At 43.7% G+C, this 20,588-nt stretch overlaps 1 protein-coding gene across 1 annotated transcript in view; it reads left to right on the forward strand.

Moving 5' to 3' along the window:
- CFAP61 (cilia and flagella associated protein 61) overlaps window positions 1-20,588 on the forward strand; it is a 291,671-nt gene that overhangs the window by 221,111 nt on the left and 49,972 nt on the right. The window contains exons 23-25 of the mRNA XM_050805793.1: window positions 3,410-3,737; window positions 5,152-5,243; window positions 12,920-13,125. Coding sequence (XP_050661750.1) covers window positions 3,410-3,737; window positions 5,152-5,243; window positions 12,920-13,125 — 626 coding nt within the window. The remainder of the gene's footprint in view (window positions 1-3,409; window positions 3,738-5,151; window positions 5,244-12,919; window positions 13,126-20,588) is intronic.

The following is a 20,588-nucleotide window of genomic DNA, read 5'->3' on the forward strand; positions in this document are numbered from 1 at the left end:
ATGTCATTTTCCACTGGCTGCTTTCAAGGTTTGCTCTTTATCCTTGGTTTTTAGCAATTTGAAGCTGCAGGTATTCTGTGTTTATTATGTCTCTAAGCATTTTTTTTGATTTGTCTTGTTTGGGGTTCACTGAATTTCTCAAATCCATAAATTTATGATTTTCACTAAATTTTAACAAGTTATTGGCCATTCTTTCTTACCCCATTCTTCTCTCTTCTCTTTCTGGGATTCCAATTACATATCTGTTAAGAGTTTTTTGTATTGTTCCCTGGGGCTCTAAGGCTCTGTTTATTTGTTTCAGTCTGTTTTTTCTCTTTCTCACTATTCTTCAAATTGGATAGTTTCTATTGATATAACTTCGAGTTCACTGACTCCTCTATCATCTCTATTTTCTATTAGGGCATAAGATGACTGCAGCTCACTCTTTAAAAAAAAAAAAAAAAAAAAAAAAAAAAAAAACCTCTAAATTGAAGCCAGACACAGTGGCTCACGCGTATAATCCTAGCACTTTGGGAGGCCAAGGTGGGTGAATGGCTTGAACTCAGGAATTCAAGACCAGCCTGGGCAACACGGTGAAGGCCGTCTCTGCAAAAAATACCAAAAAAGTAGCCGGGTATGGTGGCAAGCACCTGTAGTTCCAGCTACATGGCGGGGGCTGAGGTGGAAGGATCCCTTGAACCCAGGAGGTCAAGGCTGCAGTGAGCCGAGATCTTGCCACTGCCCTCCAACCTAGGTGACAAAGTGAGATCCTGTCTTAAAGAAAAGACTCTAAATTGAATACCTGTATGTGGAAATGGAGAGAAAAGGTAATTTAAAAAGCAAACTTTTTCAAAACCTCTAAAATAAGGGAAATTATCCCCATCCTGGTCATTTCTCCAAGTTTTTACTGTAATACACAAGCTACCCAAACTTTTACATACTAGTAAGAATCCTCTTATATCAGAGTTTATAGTTATGATCAGTGGGAGGACTCATCTCAGAAGGTTATAGCACCAAGGCAGAAGCAGAACTCTCTTGAAATTGATGTTTTGTCCCCACATCAAAGCCTCTCCACATCCTGCCTGATAGTGGCGCCTCCAGGGTTCTTACTTAGCAGGTGGTCCAGCCTCCAGCCAGGTTAGGCTGCAGTGACACTGGCCCTCAAGGCAGACTTCCCCATCTTGTTGGCATTCATCTCTCTAGTTAGATCATGAGCTCTATGCTTATGTTTTTCACCAGGACATTCTGGAGACCTCACGCAGTGCCTGGCACAAGAAATGTTTGTCTGAATGCATGAACGAATGAAGTGTATCAGACTACCAACTCCCACCCTTCTCCCTAGCTAACCAAGGAGTTTTGCTGTCCTTAATCAGAATTATCAGTATAAGTAGTCTTGAAATATGTACTCAGAACATCAGTGTGGCCAGCCATTTCCACTTCCTGGTTGTACCCAATATGATTATTCCATTGGCATTACAGAAGCACATAGGCTGTATTTGCAAGGTCTGTAACTTGGAACACATGTTCCTATTAACAACGTTGGATTTGCTTATTTGGTTTTCAGTCTAGTCTACAAACTCCTATGAAACCCCAAATGTAGCCAAAATTGTGAATGCCTACACCAAAAGCATATAAATAAACATTACTGCAATACTGGTAATCTTTAAAACCCAGAAAAACAGGAACTAGTATATTTAATGTGCTGCTTAAATGAAAAGTAGGCTTAATTAGAAAAAGAAAATTGGGTAGGTAGAAGAGCTTCTGTGAGGATGCTGAAGGAGACTTCTGAACATTTTCAAGGGCTCAAGAGGTTGATGGCACTGATTTTATTTGTAATTTAAATTCAAATCTGATATCTTTCTATGTATTTATCTGGGTAGGAAATCTATTTTTTATAGAGATTGGGAAAAAGAATGAGAAAGCAAAAAAGGAGTGTAGGGAGACAGAAAGATTCAGAATCAGAGAGATACTCAGAGAAATATATTTTCCTGTGGCCACTGGGTAAGAGTTATAAGACAGAAAAAAAAGGAAAAGACTTGAAAGAAAGAAGCATCCTGGGATGGGATGAGACAACTGAGTGAATAAAGACAGGGCAAGGGCTCAGAGTCTGTCTGCCTGAGGGAGGACCAAGGACATCATAGAGATGATGGATCTGAGTCCCGCTGTCCAATAGAACCTTCTTCAAGATGGAAACAGGCTGTATCTTTGCTGCCCAGTATGGCAGCCACTAGCCACCTACAGCTATTGAGCATTTGAAATGGGCTATTGCAACTGCGGAACTGAAGTTTTCATTGTATTTAACTTAAATTAATTTAGATGTAAATATTTATAGCCCTACATGACTAGTGGCTACCACAGGATCAGAAAGCTCCTGGAACCATTCATGGGTGTGGGCCAGTAATACTGAAGGGGCTGGCTACCTCTTGCCAGGGACAGCTGATGTCTGTACAGAATGAAACAGTTGAGGGGGGTAAAGCAGGAATGTGATGGAAGTGGGGAGACGACCATCAGTATGGTTGGGACCCATGTCTTATGTTCAGTTTTTAGCATGCTTTTGATAAGGTGGCAGACTATTTTAGGTAAAAATAAAATCAATTGAACTTATTTCAATTGGTCCAACAACTAAAGACAAAAACAACTAATAGCACTGCTTTAGTGACTTTCAACATCAGTGTGGAAGATGATGTCCAGATGAGCATAAGAAAGCATTGAAATTTGAGCACAGAATGGAGAGGGCATACAAATAATTTCTAAGGAGCATGCAAAGGGGTTGGTGGCCCCTCTACTTACGGCACCCTCACACAGTGCTGGCATATGGTAGGTATGCCATCAGTATTTCTTGAATGACCCTCTGTCGTATGAGAGCAGGAAGCAACAAGACAGGAACCCAGACCTAGTAGATACAGAGACTGATGAAGCACCCATCTTCTCTGGAGCATCATAAAGGGACAAGCTTATTGGGTTTTAAAAGCTAGCAATGGGCAGTCTGAAAACTGAAGACTGGAGGAGGTCAACCCAAGAAGGAACCTGTAGAGACCCGAGTGTCGGACACAGGAAGGGGAAGAGGATGGAGGCTGAGCTAGAGCTGTTCAAAATGTAGGAGCGTGAGGGGAAGACAGGGTCTGTACAAATGTAAACCCTCTTACGTGGAAAACCACTCACACTTGTGAGAGATATTTCATCACCTGGCATCATTCTCTCCACTGGATGTCAAAATTGAGGGAATAAGAGTGACATTTGGGGATCTTAATGTGTTCTTCATACCCAAGATAATCTATCTCTCATACACACACAAACAACATGATAACAAACTTTTAGTATTTGTATTTTTGTGCCCCAAATAATAAAATGCCCTGGAGACTGGTCACACTCTTGGGAAGGTAAAATGAAGAGTGATAACTGAATATTGCTGTAATTGTTCACTTCGTAGATGTTCTTCAGCTTCTGTGAGAAGAATGTGGATTATGAAACGTTTAAAGCCCTCAATGATACATGTCTTGTGTATGACGGTCGACTTGTGATTGATACCAACTTCCACACCAATGACATAGCCATCAGAGCTGCTGGCTCCCTCACCAAATTCTCCAATAGATACTACTCAAATGAGTGGACTCACAGCAACTTCAGTTCCAAAGAAATTGGCTTTCAGCTGGCAGCAGCTATGCTACATCTCTTTGATCCAACCCTTGAGCCTGTGACCGAGCCGCCAGCTGATCTTGACCGGCTCATCCCCATGTACAAGGGAGCCAAGATTCAAGGTATACAAGTAGGCTTCCTTCTCCTTGATGAAGCCACAGATTAGGTAGGGGTCAGCAGTCAGGCCAGCCCTCCAGGTTTCTCTTAGGCTTGGGGAAAAGGCTCCTCCATATCTCAGTGGGTTGCCACAGAGACAGAGAAAGGGTCTATCTAATTTCTGAGGCATTTATTACAAACCCAAAATTATTGTTGTTATGATTCTTTGCATTTGAGCATTTATTATGGACCACATCCTAAATGGGGTTCCCATTTTACAGATACGAAAACAGACAAGGGAATGATTATTAACTTGTCTGGATGTCTCACAGCTGGAAAGTGATGGTTTTCCCTGACATCTTACCCAAAACTTCCATTCTCACTATAAGTTCAGAGATGAGGAGACTCTTCCAGGCAGCCAGGCCTCAGCCTGCTCTGGGATGGATAAGCTTAACCATTTGCAGCTGTAAAGCAGTGCACTTTTATCCCGTAAACCTTTTTGGCCCCTAGGGAGGAGATGACTTCATAAGTAATGCAGGGTTCCTTCACTGTTAGGGTATGAGAAATACCTTTGAAAATGGTATTTCTGAATGTTGTGGACCTTTTACCAGAAAAATGCACATATTTACAGAATTCCGTGTTCACTTCCTGGAGGTTTATGGATGAACCCACGAAGCTCTACATAGACCCTCAGGGAGTCCATGTACCTGAGTACATGTGCAGTACTCAGGTACATGACATTCCATTGACAGAAACCCAGTCCAGTCAATGGAATGTCAGATTACAGAAATGAAAGCCCCACATTCCATCCTTGACTTCCTCTTCCTAACTAGGCAGCCCCACAAGGTCTTGTTCTGCTTCTCACTCTGGGTGAGACCTGAGAGAAGGTGGTGGCCGTGGGCAGGCAAGAGAAGGGAGGGCTGTCAGAAGCCAGAGCTGGCGCAGGTCCAGACCTGAGGGACAAGCCAACATATTAAGAATTCGATGATGACAGTTTCTAAAACATTGAACAAAGAACTTTGTTGATTGTCCTAATTAAATTCAATTTTTTAATATTTTGGCTACAGTTTGGAGAAGTGATGAGGAACAGGAATGCTATTTGCAACAATTTAAGGCTTCTAAAGGTCTTGATCTGGTTTTGGCAGATACAGATTAGAGGGCGGGGAGCTACGGATAATCACAGGATACACAAGATCGGCTTGGCACGTCCTGAAGCATTGGCGGCTACATTATGAGATATCGTTGTCACATTCACATCAATTTGGTTAAATAAATGTCAACCACCCTGGGGAGTTCCTTGCTGTTGGTGGTACTTTAGTGTGAAAGTTTGAGGAGCATACACCACTGCAAGCATCTGTTTGTCCTGTGATGAAAATGTGAGCTCTGTTACTCACCTCATTAACAATTCATTTGAAATGGAAAATTTGCCATCTCTTCTAGGGGGCATTCTTCCTGGGTCTTACCATTATCTGCATATTGCCAAGCCTGCCATTCCTACTCCCTTGGAGGTACAAATGGCACAGCCTAATTATGTAAGTATTATTTCTGAATTTCATTTTACTTTCAAATACAAAACTTTGTTTATAAGAGGATGAAATTCTTTACTTGGAGTCTTTACTGTAATGTGTCGGTTCACGCGTCAGAAGCCCACTGGGGTAATCGTCCCCCTAGATGGCCCTCAGTGACTCTCGTGACTTGGTCTTCATGCCCTTGTGTGGCCCCTCCCGCGCTGAGAAGGGCTGACCTGTGTAGCCAAGAGGATACTGGGGAAATGACTCTGTGACTTCCAAGGTCAGGTCAGGTCAAGAAAGATACTACAGCTTCCAGCTTGCACACTTCTAGTTGACTTGCTGCCATGCTGTAGGGACCCGTTTAGAGAGGTCCACGTGGCAAGGAATTGAGGGTTCCTGCACCAGCCATGATCAGTTTGCCAGGCAGATGAGCGTGCCACCTTGGAAGTGGATCCTCCAGCCTCATTCACGCCTTCAGGTGACCGCAGCCCCAGCCAACATCTTGACTGAAAACTTATGAAAGACCTTGAGCCAGAATCCCCTAGCCAAGCCACTTTCAGCTTCTGACTCCCAGAGACCGTGAGATAATAAAAATGTACTGTTGTTTTACACCATTACTTTTTTTAATAGACTTTATTTTTTAGAGCCATTTTGGTTTCATAACAAAATTGAGCAGAGGTAGAAAGATTTCCCATATAACCCCAACGCTTCAACAGACATATAGCCTCCCCCACTATCAACATCCCCCACCAGTGACCTATTTCTTACAATTAATAAACCCACACTGACACATTATTATCAGCCAGAGCCCATAGTTGACATTAGGGTTCACTCTTGGTTTTGTACATTCTGTGGGTTTGGACAAATGTATAATGACACATATCCACCATTACAGGATCATACAGAGCAGCTTCACTGCCCTAAGAACCCTCTATGTGCTGCCTGTTTGTCCCTTCCTCTGTCCTAAGGCCTGGCAACTACTGATCTTTTTACTGTCTCAGTCACTTTGCCTTTTCCAGAATGTCATATAGTTGGAATCATACAGCCTATAGTCTTTTCAGGTTGGTTTCTTTCAGTTAGCACTATCCGTTTAAGCTTCCTCTGTATCTCTTCATGGCTTCATAGCTCGTTTCTTTTTGGCACTGAATGATCCTCTATTGTCTGGATGTATCGGTTTATTTATCCATTCACCTACTGAAGGACGTTAAGCCTCTACGTTTTGAGGCAACCTGTGATGCATCGATAGATAACTGAAATATCCACTTTCATGTCAATGGAGCAGGTAGATTGCTTAGCATCTGGAATGGCCATGGAGACCCCACTGTTTTCCTCCCCTCCAGGAAAAGCAGAAGCTGTGCAGTTGGGAATTCCCCTGTTTAAAGGACACAGGTGGTTGGTCAGTTGAAGAGCTCCTCTAATGAGATTCTCTGACCCGTGGTCCCAGCCCGGTGTGTGTTGTCATCTGGGGGTTTCCTTTTGGATATGTCACATTTGATTTTTAGTCAATGAGGCAGACTGGAAGCTGTCTACTTAACTTCCATTCCCATTTTCTTCTCCTGAATATTTTTGAGGGTAAACAATATGACTCACCTAAATTAAACACATTTGCCACATTTCCTCAAGGACAGGGTCTGCCATGTGGCAGGTTCTAACCAATGAGATGGAAGTAAAAGCTCTTGGAAAATTCCTTAAATGGGGGCCTACTCAAATGGCACAGGCTACGGGCTCTTCACCCTTCAGGAAGTCTCAATCCCAGCTATTCCGTTTCCTTCCCATGAACCTTGAACAAGTTCTTCAACGTCTCTGCATTTCTGGGATTGCTGGGGAGCATATATAAAGTAACATTGTCTGGAACAAAACAGGTCGCCAGTAAGTGATGAAGATGGCTGTTTTAATCATTATTCCAGATAAATAATGAAACCCAGTTCTTCCAGGAAAAGGGTAGCTGCTGTATGTTTAAAACTTATTTCCCTTAGCCCTTTCCCAGATTCTTTTAGTTGTCCTGTACACATGGTCTGATGCAAAATTTTCTTATAATACAGGAAACCATAAGATCATAATAGTGTTCCAGTTTCTATTGCTGTATAAAAAACACTTAGTGGCATGAAGCAGCCATTCAATCCTGCTCACAGATCCTGTGAGTCAGGAATTTGGACAGGGCACAGTGGGCACAGCTTGTCTCTGCTTCACACTATCCAGAGCCTTAGATGGGAAGACTAAAGGGTTAGATCAATGGTCCGGATCATCTGAAGGCTCATTTACTAAATCTGAAGGCTTGTTATTCAGCTGGGCTGGGATGACTCAAGGACCGGAAGTGCTCACCACGGCCTCCCAACCTGGGCTGTCCTCAAGTGCCTGGGCTTCCTCACAGTATGGTGGCCTCAGAGTAGCCAGACTGCTCACGTGGTGGCTCTGGGCTCCAAGTGCAAGTGTTGGTACTAGCAAGTTGGAAGCTGCATTGTCTTCTATGACCCACCCTCAAAAGTCACACAGCCTCACTTCTCCCACTCTCTCTGTTGGAGCAGTCACAGCAACCACCAAGATTCAAGAGGTGGGGGATAGAGAGTCCATCTCTCAAGACAGACAGTGTCAAGGTCATATTGCAGGACAGTGTGTGGGATGGGGAGACTGTCATGGCCATGTTTGGGAAGTACAACCTGCCACCAGTGAGGTGGGGCATGAGGTAAATAGGATAAAGCCCAGGGTATTCACAGGCTAAGCACTTTGATCATCACAGATAAATAACTGGAGTCTGATATGCACAAGAGCTAGAACATATTGGACTTGGTTCCAGCCAGAACCAGATTCTTCAAGGACAGTGCATAATTTCCTACATGCGGCATCGTTTATTTATGAGCCACTGGCTCTCTCTAAATAAAATCAGAGGAGGAGCCAAAAGGGGTTTTTAGATAATGAGAGTTTTAATAAGAGTGCAACTTAAATAGATTCTTTGGCTGGTGCTATGACAGTATGTGAACAGGACCCCTGACTTTAATTAACCATTTTGCCAGGTGGGCCTCCTTTTTAATTAGTACAGAAGATCTAAACAGATTTTTTTTTTCCATTTTATTATCCAAGAAAAAAAAATGTAGGATGGCTCCATGGCAATCTTTTGGGGTTGAAATTAATTTGATTAAGTGAAATTGTTGCCAAAATGGTCAGGCAGTCACCTAAATATAGCCAATTGATCAAGAATGGAGCCCATTGAACAATATTTCACCAGAGAAATTGAATTACTATTCATATACTAGATGTAGCACAGACAAATCTTATCAGATTTTTATAGTGCTCACTAATTGGAATATTTAAGTCGGAAGATACTGTAGTAATTCATGAGCTCTTTGAGAGGTAACCTGACAAAAGGAAGAAAGGGGACCCCAAGTCGTCTACATAATAAACTAATTTACAGATTCCAGTCCACATGCTTTGTTGGCGTATATACCACGGAATAAAGAAATTTGTCACAACAAATTCTGCCTTGGATACCATCAAATTTAAAATTGTGTGTTCATCATGAGAGCTGGGAACTTGATTTCTTGAACACCAAGTCTGATTAATCCTGTGTCTTCCATTTGGCATGAATTCCAGAGCCATTTTCCAACCTTTGTCAAAATCATAAAGGAACTCCAAAGGATAATTGTATTCAGGGAAAAAAAGAAGAAAAAAAACCATATCAGAATCAGTGACTCCATCAAAATGTTAAATGTAATATCCAAATTTTTAAACAATGTACTCATATACTTTAAATAGGGGAAGACGCGAGACATACCCTACCAAATTGGAAGGTTGTGAAGTAATCGTCCTGACCCCAGAACCCTGCACCATGTGGGCAGGGCTGGGAGGTGCCCTACGGCAGCACTTAGTGGAGCAGCTTCCTATGAGCAATTGCAGAAAGAGTCCTGGGCTTCACTGGGTTGTCCTGTTCTGTCAGCGACTGTGAATAGGAATGGCCTGCACTACAAGGGTAATTTGTGTCTGAGAAACCCGTGTGAGTGAATCGTATTTAACATGAATACAGCATATTTTGATGCACTGTCAGTTCCCAGATGGACCCTCCAGTGAGGCTAACGTAGTGCCAGATCTCCTTCCAATGGACACTGTTCCTTCCAAAGTTAAGATCAGCCATCAGTGCAACCTCCTCATCACTTTCTCTAGCGTAGCTGCTTCTGGACTCTAAGCCGTAATTTCTGTAAGGCCCTGTATGCTAGGATTATGCAGACGAAACTTACGGAGGAGGCCAAAAGATGATAATGCAGTCTTTACATTTCAAAATAAGACCAAAAAAATGCAACAAGTCCATAACAAAAAAATCGTTAAAAAATGATGCTGAGGATAGACTCTCAAGGAACAGGATGACATTTAAGGGCACAAGATGCTCAGACTCTCACTGCTGTCAGCCTGCAGCCTGCAGGGCTCCTTGAGGGCTTGTCAAGTCACTGCCAACTAAGTGACTGTGACCCTCATCTTGAGGTGCAGAGCCTTGGCCACGTACGTGGAATCCAAGTCAGCCTTCCTAAACACAAAGAAGTCCTTGTAAGCTGAAGGTGGGGGATTTAGTGAGACTCTTGGCAAAGTCAAGATTTGTTAACCACATGGGTGGATGTCAAGGTGTGCCCCCTTGACACCTGGGCCCCCTTTTTTAAACACTTCAAACAATGAAACCTAAAAGGAGGAGAAGGCTTGGGAAAGCCTAGCAGATAAAACTGTGCCAGAGTCTGTGGTGCCTCCTCTCCCAGATGCCAGCCTTACTGCCATGGTGCAGGAGCCACCCCTCCTCAGAACTCACCTGCAGTTTTCCAGCTTTTCCACCAATCATCCCTTACTGTGATGGGGACATGTACCCCTGGGTTCCAGAAGCCAAACCTAAAGCTGCTGTTTCCAAACTCAAATGGTCTTTCAAGTCTTGTGTTTAATTTAGAAATACACGTGGAGGTTACATTCTTCACTGTCTATATATCTACATATATTTTAATTCTGAGATACTGCCGAATATCCTGGGCCATCAGTTAAAGTTGACACCAGAGGTTATTCTGTGAGGTCAAGTGCCCCCACCCCCACCCCATGCAATGGTGTGAGTCATTGCTCAGACTGTGAAGTCAGGACTTGAGGAAACACCCGGGAATGAGCAAAGCCCATGAGGCATCCAGGCCTAGAGAGATGCCTGTGACAGGAGCTGAGGGCAAGGGATGGGCAGAGGAGACCAGGCCCCTGCAGCCAGAGGCTCAGTCCTGGCTTTTTCCAAACTCTTCTCCAGAGGAACCTGCCCTTCCACACCAACTCCTGCCTGGAGTCGGCCTGCTTCCTTCCTTCCTTCCTTCCTTCCTTCCTTCCTTCCTTCCTTCCTTCCTTCCTTCCTTCTTGCCTTCCTGCCTTCCTGCCTTCCTGCCTTCCCTTCCTCCCTCCCTCCCTCCCTCCTTCCTTTCTTCCCTTCCCTTCCTCCCTACCCTCTTTACATACTTCCTTCCTTCCTCCTTCCCTCCTCCTTTCCTCCATCCTTCCTTCCCTGCCTTCCTCCTTCCCTCCCTCCCTTCTTTCCTTTCTTCTTCCTTCCCTCCCTCCTTCCTTCCTCCCTTCCTTCTTTACTTACCCTTCCTCCTTCCCTCCCTCCTTCCTTCCTCCCTTCCTCCCTTCCTCTCTCCCTTCCTTCCCTTCCTTCCCTCCCTCCTTCCCTCCTTCCTTCCTTTCTTCCTCCCTCCCTCCTTCCTTCCTTCATCCCTTCCCTCCTTCCTTCCTTCATCCCTTCCCTCCTTCCCTTCCTTCCCTCCTTCCTTCCTTCCCTTCCTTCCCTTCCTTCTTTGCTTCCTTCCTTCTTTCCTTCCTTCTTTCCTTTCTTCATCCCTCCCTCCTTCCTGCCTGCCTTCCTTCTTTTCTTTCTTCCTCCCTCCCTCCTTCCTTCCCTCCTTCCTGCCTTCCTTCCTTTCTTTCTCCCTTCCTTTTCTCCTTCCCTCCCTCCCTCCTTCCTTCCTTCCTCCTTCCTTCCTCCCTCCTTCCTTCCTTCCTTTCTCCCTTCCTTCCTTCCTCCCTCCCTCCCTCCCTCCCTCAATTTGTTCATCAAAAAATCTAGTTCCTTGCCATGCCACAGCCTGAGTATTTAAAAATAACTTTCCCTCATTTTAGAAGAATGATCACTTTTTAAAAATTAGAAACTGCAGATAGTCAAATAACTATAAGGATAAACAATAAAAATTACCCAGTCTCCCAACCACAGAAAGTGACCATTAACATTTTGTGAAAATGTTGATACAAAACAAATGAAATGGTACTGTGCATTTTTGTAAACTACTTCTAAAGTATAAAATGTACTGTGAACATATCTCCCTGTTATGAAATATATTTTAACACTAATTTTTTGAATGCATTGCCCTCCATTGTGGGCAGGCCATTGTTTTTTGGATAATATCTTAATAAGTTCGGATTTTTTAAATACTTTGTTATGGTGGTAGATTTCCCATCTATCCATCCATTTCAATAAACAAAGGACCACTTCCATCTCCCTTGAAACACCATCCCCCAACCCCATTTGCTTCTCCCACACCCCCAAATGCCCAACCTCTCACACACACACACCTGGGGGTGGCCCAGAACTCACCTGTCGTGCCTCCTGTATATCTCACCTTGTACCTTTACAGTTGGCTGAGTCCCCTCAGGGCTTTGCCGTGTGATACCCAAACACCCACCAGTTGCCTGTATTTATTTAAAAGTTGAACTGTCCTTGTTTAGACAAAATCCCCAGGTGATGTCCAGGACTAAGTAAATGTTTGGGATCCAAGCAGTTCAAATTGCCTTGGATTTCTAAATGCCACATTCAAGTTCAGAAGAGAAGCTTAAATCTATATGCACTCAAAGAACATTTATTGAGCGTTACTATGTACTAAGGTCAGAGTCTAGGGCCAAAGGGAAAGTTCAGTTCCCGTCCCCCCTACCCCGACAAAACTCATGTTTGTCCACAGAATCTTCCCACTGCCTGAGCCAGTGGGGAGGCATCCGCGGCTGAAATAGAAAAAGTCATTGTGGCATGGAATTGGAGCAGCATCTATCCTTGTCACTTGGGCTCATGTGGCAGTTGGAGCTGGTTTCTACAGGGCAGAAAGTCACAAATCCACACCTTTAACAATGTATAAACTAGAAAACCACCTGCAGAATGTGTATGTGCATCTCCCATAGCCTTGAACCTTCTTCCTGGAAACAGACCTTTTCAAACGACTGACCCTGCCCAATCCCCGCCATCAGGCATGGCCTTTTATTTCTTTCTTTTGTTCAAGTATCTTGAAAATAACTGACATGATTTCTGGTCAGTTTTGACTAGGAGGTTTTTCTCGAAATGATGCTGTGAAAGCAAAGAAATTTAACCATGTTAAAACACCTCAGAGGAGAGAAGAAACCCGGTTCCACTTATTAGCTGGGTGTGCAGTGTTAGTAAAGGATTGGTTGTAACCTAGCAACTAGTTTGGGAACACGGAACAAGGCAATCACAGTTTAAAATATCCTGAGGAACATTTAGTCACTGAGTCCAAGTATGTGGTTTCTGATACACTGTTACCTTCTGCCGTGTTTAGTCAATATCTATTACTGTTATTTGCAGCGAGGGATAAGATATAACCTGTCTGTTATATTTGAAAAATAAATTGCTATGATAAACTTCCCAAAATCCAGAAATGTTTCTAATGTTGTTTTTCTGGTCCACATCCCTCCTCCAGGGTTTAGAAATAGTAACCGGCAATGCGAAAAATGGGACTTACTTCCGAATTCATATTAACAAGTATAAAATGGTGGAAACCATCACATGCCTTTCTAGGGAGCCCTTCCCCACCTCCAACTACATCCGCTTGTTTGGCCAGCACGAGCAACTCCTCAACAACCTGTGTGCTCGGTATGATGAAAACCTGATCACAGATCTCTATAGGTAAGTTGGACATTGCATTTGACTACAGGAAAATACAAATATATATAATGTCTTGTGAATGAGGGACATGTGTTGTGATGCATCCGAAAGCAAAGCAGGAATCCCGGAGAGAAGCTGAGTGGCAGATTTCATTCTGAAGAAGAACACCTGATGTTAATGTGGACTGGGGAGCAGAGAGTCACGGGAGGTGTCCACACATGGCCCCCATGGCCATACCAGGGCCTGGACCCCAGGTGCAACCAAGCCCACCATGAACAGGCTTGGAGGAGATGATATTCAAGTCCCTTCCCACACAGGACTGCTAAGAGCAGTGGTCAGAATTGTAGGAGGTCGATTTGGGAACAGCATGTGGAAGGGTCTGATCCTAATGGGACTCCATGATCATGGGACAGGGTGTTTGTGACCCGAGCCTTCCTCCTCATGGCATGTGTTCAGGCAGGCTCAGGGTGGCCATTTGTCCAGCGTATTGGTAAGGGAATTCCCACACTGACAGGTCGGTTAGACTTGAAACCTTTGTCATTTCAAACTCTTAAGACACACTTCGTCCTATCCATTAGGAAGGAATGGAAGTTCTGAGTGGAAAGCTACTTCTGAATGTAGCTTGCTGCTTAGCAAGGTTAGGAGACTTTCCCTATTCACAAAGCACAGTGATGCAGAGACAGCACCAGAGACGATGTGGAATGAAAACCATGCAGTTTCAGTGTTCTCAACACCCATAGAGGCAACTGCCAGGATTGCCATCAATCTCTCTTGCCTCTTAAAAATTTTTTAAATTGTAGAATGCATCATACAAACAAAAAAGTATGTGAAATATGTATGGACACTTAAAAGTACTGGAAATCTATGGGCCCACTGCCTATGTTAAGAAATAATTCCTTACATTAGCAGTTAGGAAGTCCCTCTCTGATCACAGCCCTCCCCCATCTTCTTGGAGGTAGCCACTGTCCTGAAGTTTGAGTTTGTCACTCTGTTGCCTATAAAGCAAGGATCAGTGAACTTCTTCTATAAGGGGCAGATATAGCCTCAGTTGCAAGTACTCAGCCCAGCCCTGGTAGTGAGAAAGAAGCCATGATGATGTGTAAACAAATGGACACAGCTGCGTCCCAAGAAAGCTTCGTTCACCAAAATGGGCATTGGGCTGGATTTGCCCCTAGTCATACTTTGTCAACCCTTGTTTTAAAGACGTGTACATAGACACATGTGATTTCCTAAATAATATATTAATTTGCCGTACCTACTTCTGACTCAGGTTTATGGCTTACCAAAGAAAGCGAGCATTCTGTTTAGCACGGTGTTTGTGAGAAGCATCCAAGATGATGTCCGTAGCTGTGGTTTGATTGTTCTCCCTGCTGTGTGGTATTCCATCATATAATGGTCACGATTCAGTCATGGCTTTTCGTGTTGACTGTATTTACACTGGTTCCAGTTCAAGGCCTTTACAAGTGGACGTTGTGAACACTGTGGACGTACCTCATGTGCAGAATCTCTCTGAGATGTCCTAGCCCTAGAACCGCTGGGTCACAGGACGTGCATATCTTCAACTTTACTAGTTGATGCCCAAATGTTTCCCAAGTATGGTCACGTGCCACATAAAGACGTTCCAGTCAACAGTGGGTCACACGTATAATTGTAGTGCCATAAGATATTAATGAAGCTGAAAAATTTCCATCTCCAAGGGCCACATTCCTGTCACCTAGCACAACGCATGACTCACGTGTTTGTGGGGATGCTGGGTCAACAAACTTACTGTGCTACCCAGTTGGTATAAAAGTATAGCACACAGTTATGTCCAGTGCGGAATACTCACTGATGATAATAAATGACCATGTTACTGGCTTATGTATTTACTATACTATACATTTTGTCGTTATTTTCGAGTGTATGCCTTCTACTTATGAAAAAAAAGAGTTAACTCTAAAACAGTCTCAGACAGGTCCTTCGGGGGGTATTCAGAAGGCATTATTATCACAGGAGACGGCAGCTCCATGTGTGTTACTGCCCCGAAGCCCTTCCAGTGGGACAAGAGGCGGAGGTGGAAGACAGTGATATTGATGATCCTGACCCTGCAGGCCTAGGCTAATGTGTGTGTTTGTGTCTTGGTTTTTAACAAAAAGTTTAAACAGTAAAAAATAAAATAAAAAATTTTGTAAATAAGGACATAGAGAAATATTTGCATATAGCTATACAGTGTGCTTATGGGGTTCCTTTTTTTTTCTTCTTTTTTTGGAGATGGAGTCTCACTCTGTTGCCCAGGCTGGAGTGCAGTGGCATAATCTTGGCTCACTGAAGCCTATGCCTCCCAGGTTCAAGCAATTCTCCTACCTCAACCTCCCAAGTAGCTGGGATTACAGGCATGTGCTACCACACCCAGTTTATTTTTGCATTTTTAGTACAGACGGGGTTTCACCATGTTGGCCAGGCTGGTCTCGAATTCCCAGCCTCAGGTGATCCACCCACCTTGGCCTCCCAAAATGCTGGGATTACAGGTGTGAGCCACCATGCCTGGCCTTGTGCTTGTGTTTTTTTGTTGTTGTTGTTATTTGTTTGTTTGTTTTTTGAGATGGAGTCTCACTCTGTCGCTCAGGCTGGAGTGCGTAATCTTGGCTTACTGCAAGCTCCGCCTCCCAGGTTCACGCCATTCTCCTGCCTCAGTCTCCCAAGTAGCTGGGACTACAGGTGCCCACCACCATGCCCGGCTAATTTTTTGTATTTTTAGTAGAGACGGAGTTTCACTGTGTTAGCCAAGATGGTCTCGATCTCCTGACCTCGTGATCCACCCGCCTCAGCATCCCAAAGTGCTGGGATTACAGGGGTGAGCCACCGTGCCTGGCCATGCTTGTGTTTTAATCTAAATGTTATTATTATAAAAGAGTCAAAAAGTTGAAACGAAATAAAATTATAAGGTAAAAAGGGTAAGCAAAGGTTAACTTATTATTAAAGAATAATAAAGATTGAGAAACATGTTTCTATACATTTAGTGTAGACTAAATGTACTGTTTATAATATCTTCAGTATTGTATGGTAATGTCCTAGGCCTTCGCACTCACTCACCACTAGCTCACTAACTGCCCTAGAGCAACTTCCAGTCCTGTAAGCTCCATTCACGGGAAGTACCCTATACAGGTGTACCCTTTTAAAATCTTTCATGCCATATTTTCACTTTTCTATGTTTAGATACACAAACACTTACTATGGAGTTACAATTGCCTACAGTATTCGGTATAGAAACCTGTACAAGTTTGTAACCTAGGAGCAACGGGGCATATAGGCCAGGTGTGTAGTAGTAGACTAGACCGTCTACGTTTGTGTAAGTGCACTCTAGGATGGTTGCCAGCAATGTGTTTCTCAGGACCTATTCCCGTCGTTGAGTGACACATGACTGTCGTATTTATTTAAATTTCCTCCAGCAGTGAATGAGAGAGCACCTCTTGCTCCACAGATCTGCCAAGGCTTGGTACTGTTAGACTTTTAAATTTGGCCAGTCTAGTAGCATACAGAGGTATCCTCCTAAGGCTTTAATCCGCTTTTCCCCACTTAATGATGCAGTTAGCTGCCTTTTCATTTGTTCATGGGCCATTTGTGGTAGTTTCTGTGAAATTCCAATTCATGATATTTGTCCATGGAGCGGGGGTGTCTTCTCATTATTAATTCACAGAAGTTATTTATCAACAAACGGGATACAAACTTGTGTTGGTTATATATTTTTAACCAACGTTGAGGCTTGTCTTTTTACTTTCTTTATGATGTCAACAATATTCTTACTTTAATAGAATGCTTGTCTTCTTCAAGAGCGTCTTGGGTATTTTTGTCCTTTCATTCTTCTAATAGTTTTATAATCAACTTGTCAGGATCCATGAAAAGCCCCATTGGATTTGATAGGAAATGCATTAAATCTTAGATCAATTAGGCAAGAATCGACATCTTTGATATTGAGTCCAATATTATAACATAGTATAGCTCTCAATTTAGGTATTCTTTAATGTCTTTCAATAAAGGTTTATCATTTTATCCATGAATGGCTTGTGCAACTTTTGTTGGGTATGATCCAAGATGTGTTATATTGTTCTTTCTGTTATAAATGTCATTTTTTATGAATTGATGCTTGTGTATAGAGATGAACTAACTTTAGTATGGTTCTGTATTCTGAAAGTTTTGAATAATTTACCTGTAGATTTTTAGATTTTCCAAGTAGAAAAATTATATCATCTGCAAATAGTGACAGCTTTGTTTCTTCTTTTCCAACTTTTATAATATTTATTTCCTTTCTTGCTTTACTGCACTGGCTAAGATTTGTAATTAAAAGATTGGCGGGGTGAGGTGGCTCACACCTATAATCCCAGCACTTTGGGAGGCCTAGGCATGCAAACCACCTGAGATCAGGAGTTCGAGACCAGCCTGGCCAACATGGGGAAACCCCGTCTCTACTAAAAATATGAAAATTACCCAGGCGTAGTGGCTCACACTTGTAATCCCAGCTGTCTGAGAGGTTGAGGCATGAGAATCACTTGAACCTGGGAGGCGGAGGTTGCAGTGAGCCGAGATGGCTCCACTGCACTCCAACCTGGGCAACAGAGTGAATTTGTGTCTCAAAACTAAAAATAAAAATAAAAAGTTAAGTAGGAGTAGTGAGGGATGGTGCCCTTGCCCCATTCTTAATCTGAAAGGGAAAGGGTTCAAAATTAAGTGTGTAATAGTTGCCATATGTATATTTTTATAGATGTCCTTTATCAGATTAAGAAAGTTCCTTTTGATTACTGGTTTTCTAAGCGTTCTTATCATGAATGGATTTTTATTTTTATTTTTCAGAAAGAGTACTTAGTCCCTGAAACCTTTTACGTGTAAGGATGTCTTCCTAATGCTTTCAAATATAACCTACATTTTGATAAGTATCAACATTTAAAATCAGGAGCTTTCCCTCCTCCTTGTAGGCTTGGCTCCAATACTTATTTTAAATAATGAAAACCACAAGTATTTTTAAAATGAATTCATTTGCTCCTTCACTTATATATAGGATTTTATGGTTGTGGTAAACCTTACCCAAAATATTTGAGTTAGGGGAGAATCAGTTGTTTGTTACAGAAAGATTTTGGTTGGTGGGGAATGATATGCTAAGACTTTCTGGGAAAAAAAAAAAGTTTTCGCATTTGACCATATTCAAAGCCCTACCTGTTTTGTTTCTCCCTAAATAGAAGGTGATTCTGAAACAGACTTGGTGAGTTTGAGACTATTACAGGGGGTGCCGCTGTTAACTGACAAGAGTAACAATTTCAAAAGTTAATTTGATTTGTGACGAGTGTTTGGGATGGCAAGACGGGGTGTCACCGGCTATCAGGAGGGGCCAATGGACATCTTTCAGAAAGGAGCAGGGAGGGGAAGATGGCCGCCAGTCATTTCTAAGTGAGGTTCTGAGAGCACCGCTGTGCCTTGTCAGTCACTCCAGGCGGGTGTTAGCGGGTACGTGCAGCTGCGGCCACATTCTTTTCAAGTGCCATGAAACGCTGCCAGGTCCTAGTGCTAATTTTTGGACCAGCACTCCTGCCCTGTCTGTTGTCAGATCGACTGGCGAGGCTCTTTCCAAGCAGGGTGAATGGTTGAGCTGATTTTGGCCGCGATATGATTACCCATTGTTTTCCTGACCTTGGCAGCATCAGCAACCTCTCTTGTTCAGACCAGGCACATTTCATTTGCGCACTTCCATCCACCACGGCTGGGGCACCTTCCTCAGTGCTCGCTGCTGCCGGGAGGGCTGACGGTTAACCAGCTGCATTGTTGTTCTGCAAGTCAGGCATGACTTCAGTATCAGTTCCTCCCCACACTCAGAGAGAATCGTTGGATCCCTCTTCTCCACTTTCCCCTATCTGTTCTCACTCCATCGAGGACCAAAACAGCGCAGGCACTAGCTGTGCCAATGGGAACGGTGGCAGCCCTGCGGGTCAGATGTTGCTGTGGTAGCCGAGGCCTCCCGGGCAGACCCTGGCTGCCTGCGAGGGGCTCACTTGGAACCATATGGGGACACGAGGTGGCGGCCGAGCCGTCAGCCGCCATGATGCACAGGCAGACAGCTGTCACGGGACCACAGTAAGCGAAGGGTCTGCGGCCCAGGCTGGCTTGGATTCCACCTATATTTTATTCTTTGTTTTTACCTCTGAGTGCCAGTACAAACCATTGGCACCGAATAGAGTGAGAGAACTAATCCATTGGTGACTCTGTGTGTGTGCGTGCTTTGTGTGTGTGTGTGTGTGTGAGAGAGAGAGAGAGAGAGAGAATTTGATCAGTTGATTGATTTACTACTTTGGAAAAAGAATAGAGCCAATTTTATATCATTTGTTGCTTTCTGAACCAACCAGCATTTAAAGTCACACAAATATGTTACTAAAAATCTTCCTTTTCCCAATCTTCCCCTTAAAAGCATTTATGCCCCCACAGGCCCCACTCATGCACACTCACACGTGTGCACACACTCATGCACACTCACAGCACTCATAATGTACACTCACACGCCCAGTCACACGCTCACACACACCTGCACCCACCTCTCCAAAACCTCACAGTGCCCCCGCCTGCCAAGTCCCTTGGCAGTGTTTAGAATGGCAGCACCTCTGCCCTGCTGAAAATGCTCCTCCTTCAGGACACTGGGGGCGAAAAGAACTTCAGCGAGGGTGTGGAGAAGTGGGGAAATGGGAGCTGTGGGTGGAGAGGAGAGTGGAGACTGAGGTGGCTTCCTGAGATGCTGCCTGTCAGGGACTTGAACAACCCTGTCCTGTATCTTCCCGGCTTTCTTGAGTCTACTTCATTTTCTTTTACCCCCACTTATCGATGACCCTGCAAAAGAGAGGTCTCGCCTACAGAATCTCTCCCTTCTTCACCTTAATTAGCAGCCTGTGCATCCTTTATCCTCGTGGTGTAAATAGGTCTTGCCCTAGCTTCTTTGTATGAGCCCAACAGATACTCATAAACCTTGATTAAACCTCTTTTCACATCTTAACATGCTCAGTTCTCAAAGACTGCCCTCAGACAGCCCGGTCCTCGCGCCCGCGCCACCGCCGCCTCCACACGTCCCCACACGCTCCAGTGGCCTACATTTAGTGGCTGAGTGTTGCTGTGCACAGTGTTCTAAATGGGATTTGAGCAGCCTTTAAAAGGCTGCCATTACCTTTTTGAGCTGTGAGGCTCCAGAAGCCACCTTTCTATCTGTCTTTGGAGCTGCAAAGCAGGATGCTGCCAGCCCATGTGGCCCCCTAATTTATTGATTTGACTCCAGTTGGAATCATTTAGTCATGACTTTGAAATGTTTTTCTGTGCTTCCGTATTCAGCAGCCTTTTGCTATGTTCAGTGGTAAATTGCACACTACATTCCAGGTACCTGTTTTTCCAGACTTATCAAAATCTTCTTGAATGATGACTGCCCACTCCAGTTTCTCAGTTTTTTGGTCCATACCTGAAAGGTGGTGTATGGTAATTCT

Source organism: Macaca thibetana, chromosome 10, assembly GCF_024542745.1.
Source record: "Macaca thibetana thibetana isolate TM-01 chromosome 10, ASM2454274v1, whole genome shotgun sequence".
Classification (NCBI taxonomy): Eukaryota; Metazoa; Chordata; class Mammalia; order Primates; family Cercopithecidae; genus Macaca; species Macaca thibetana.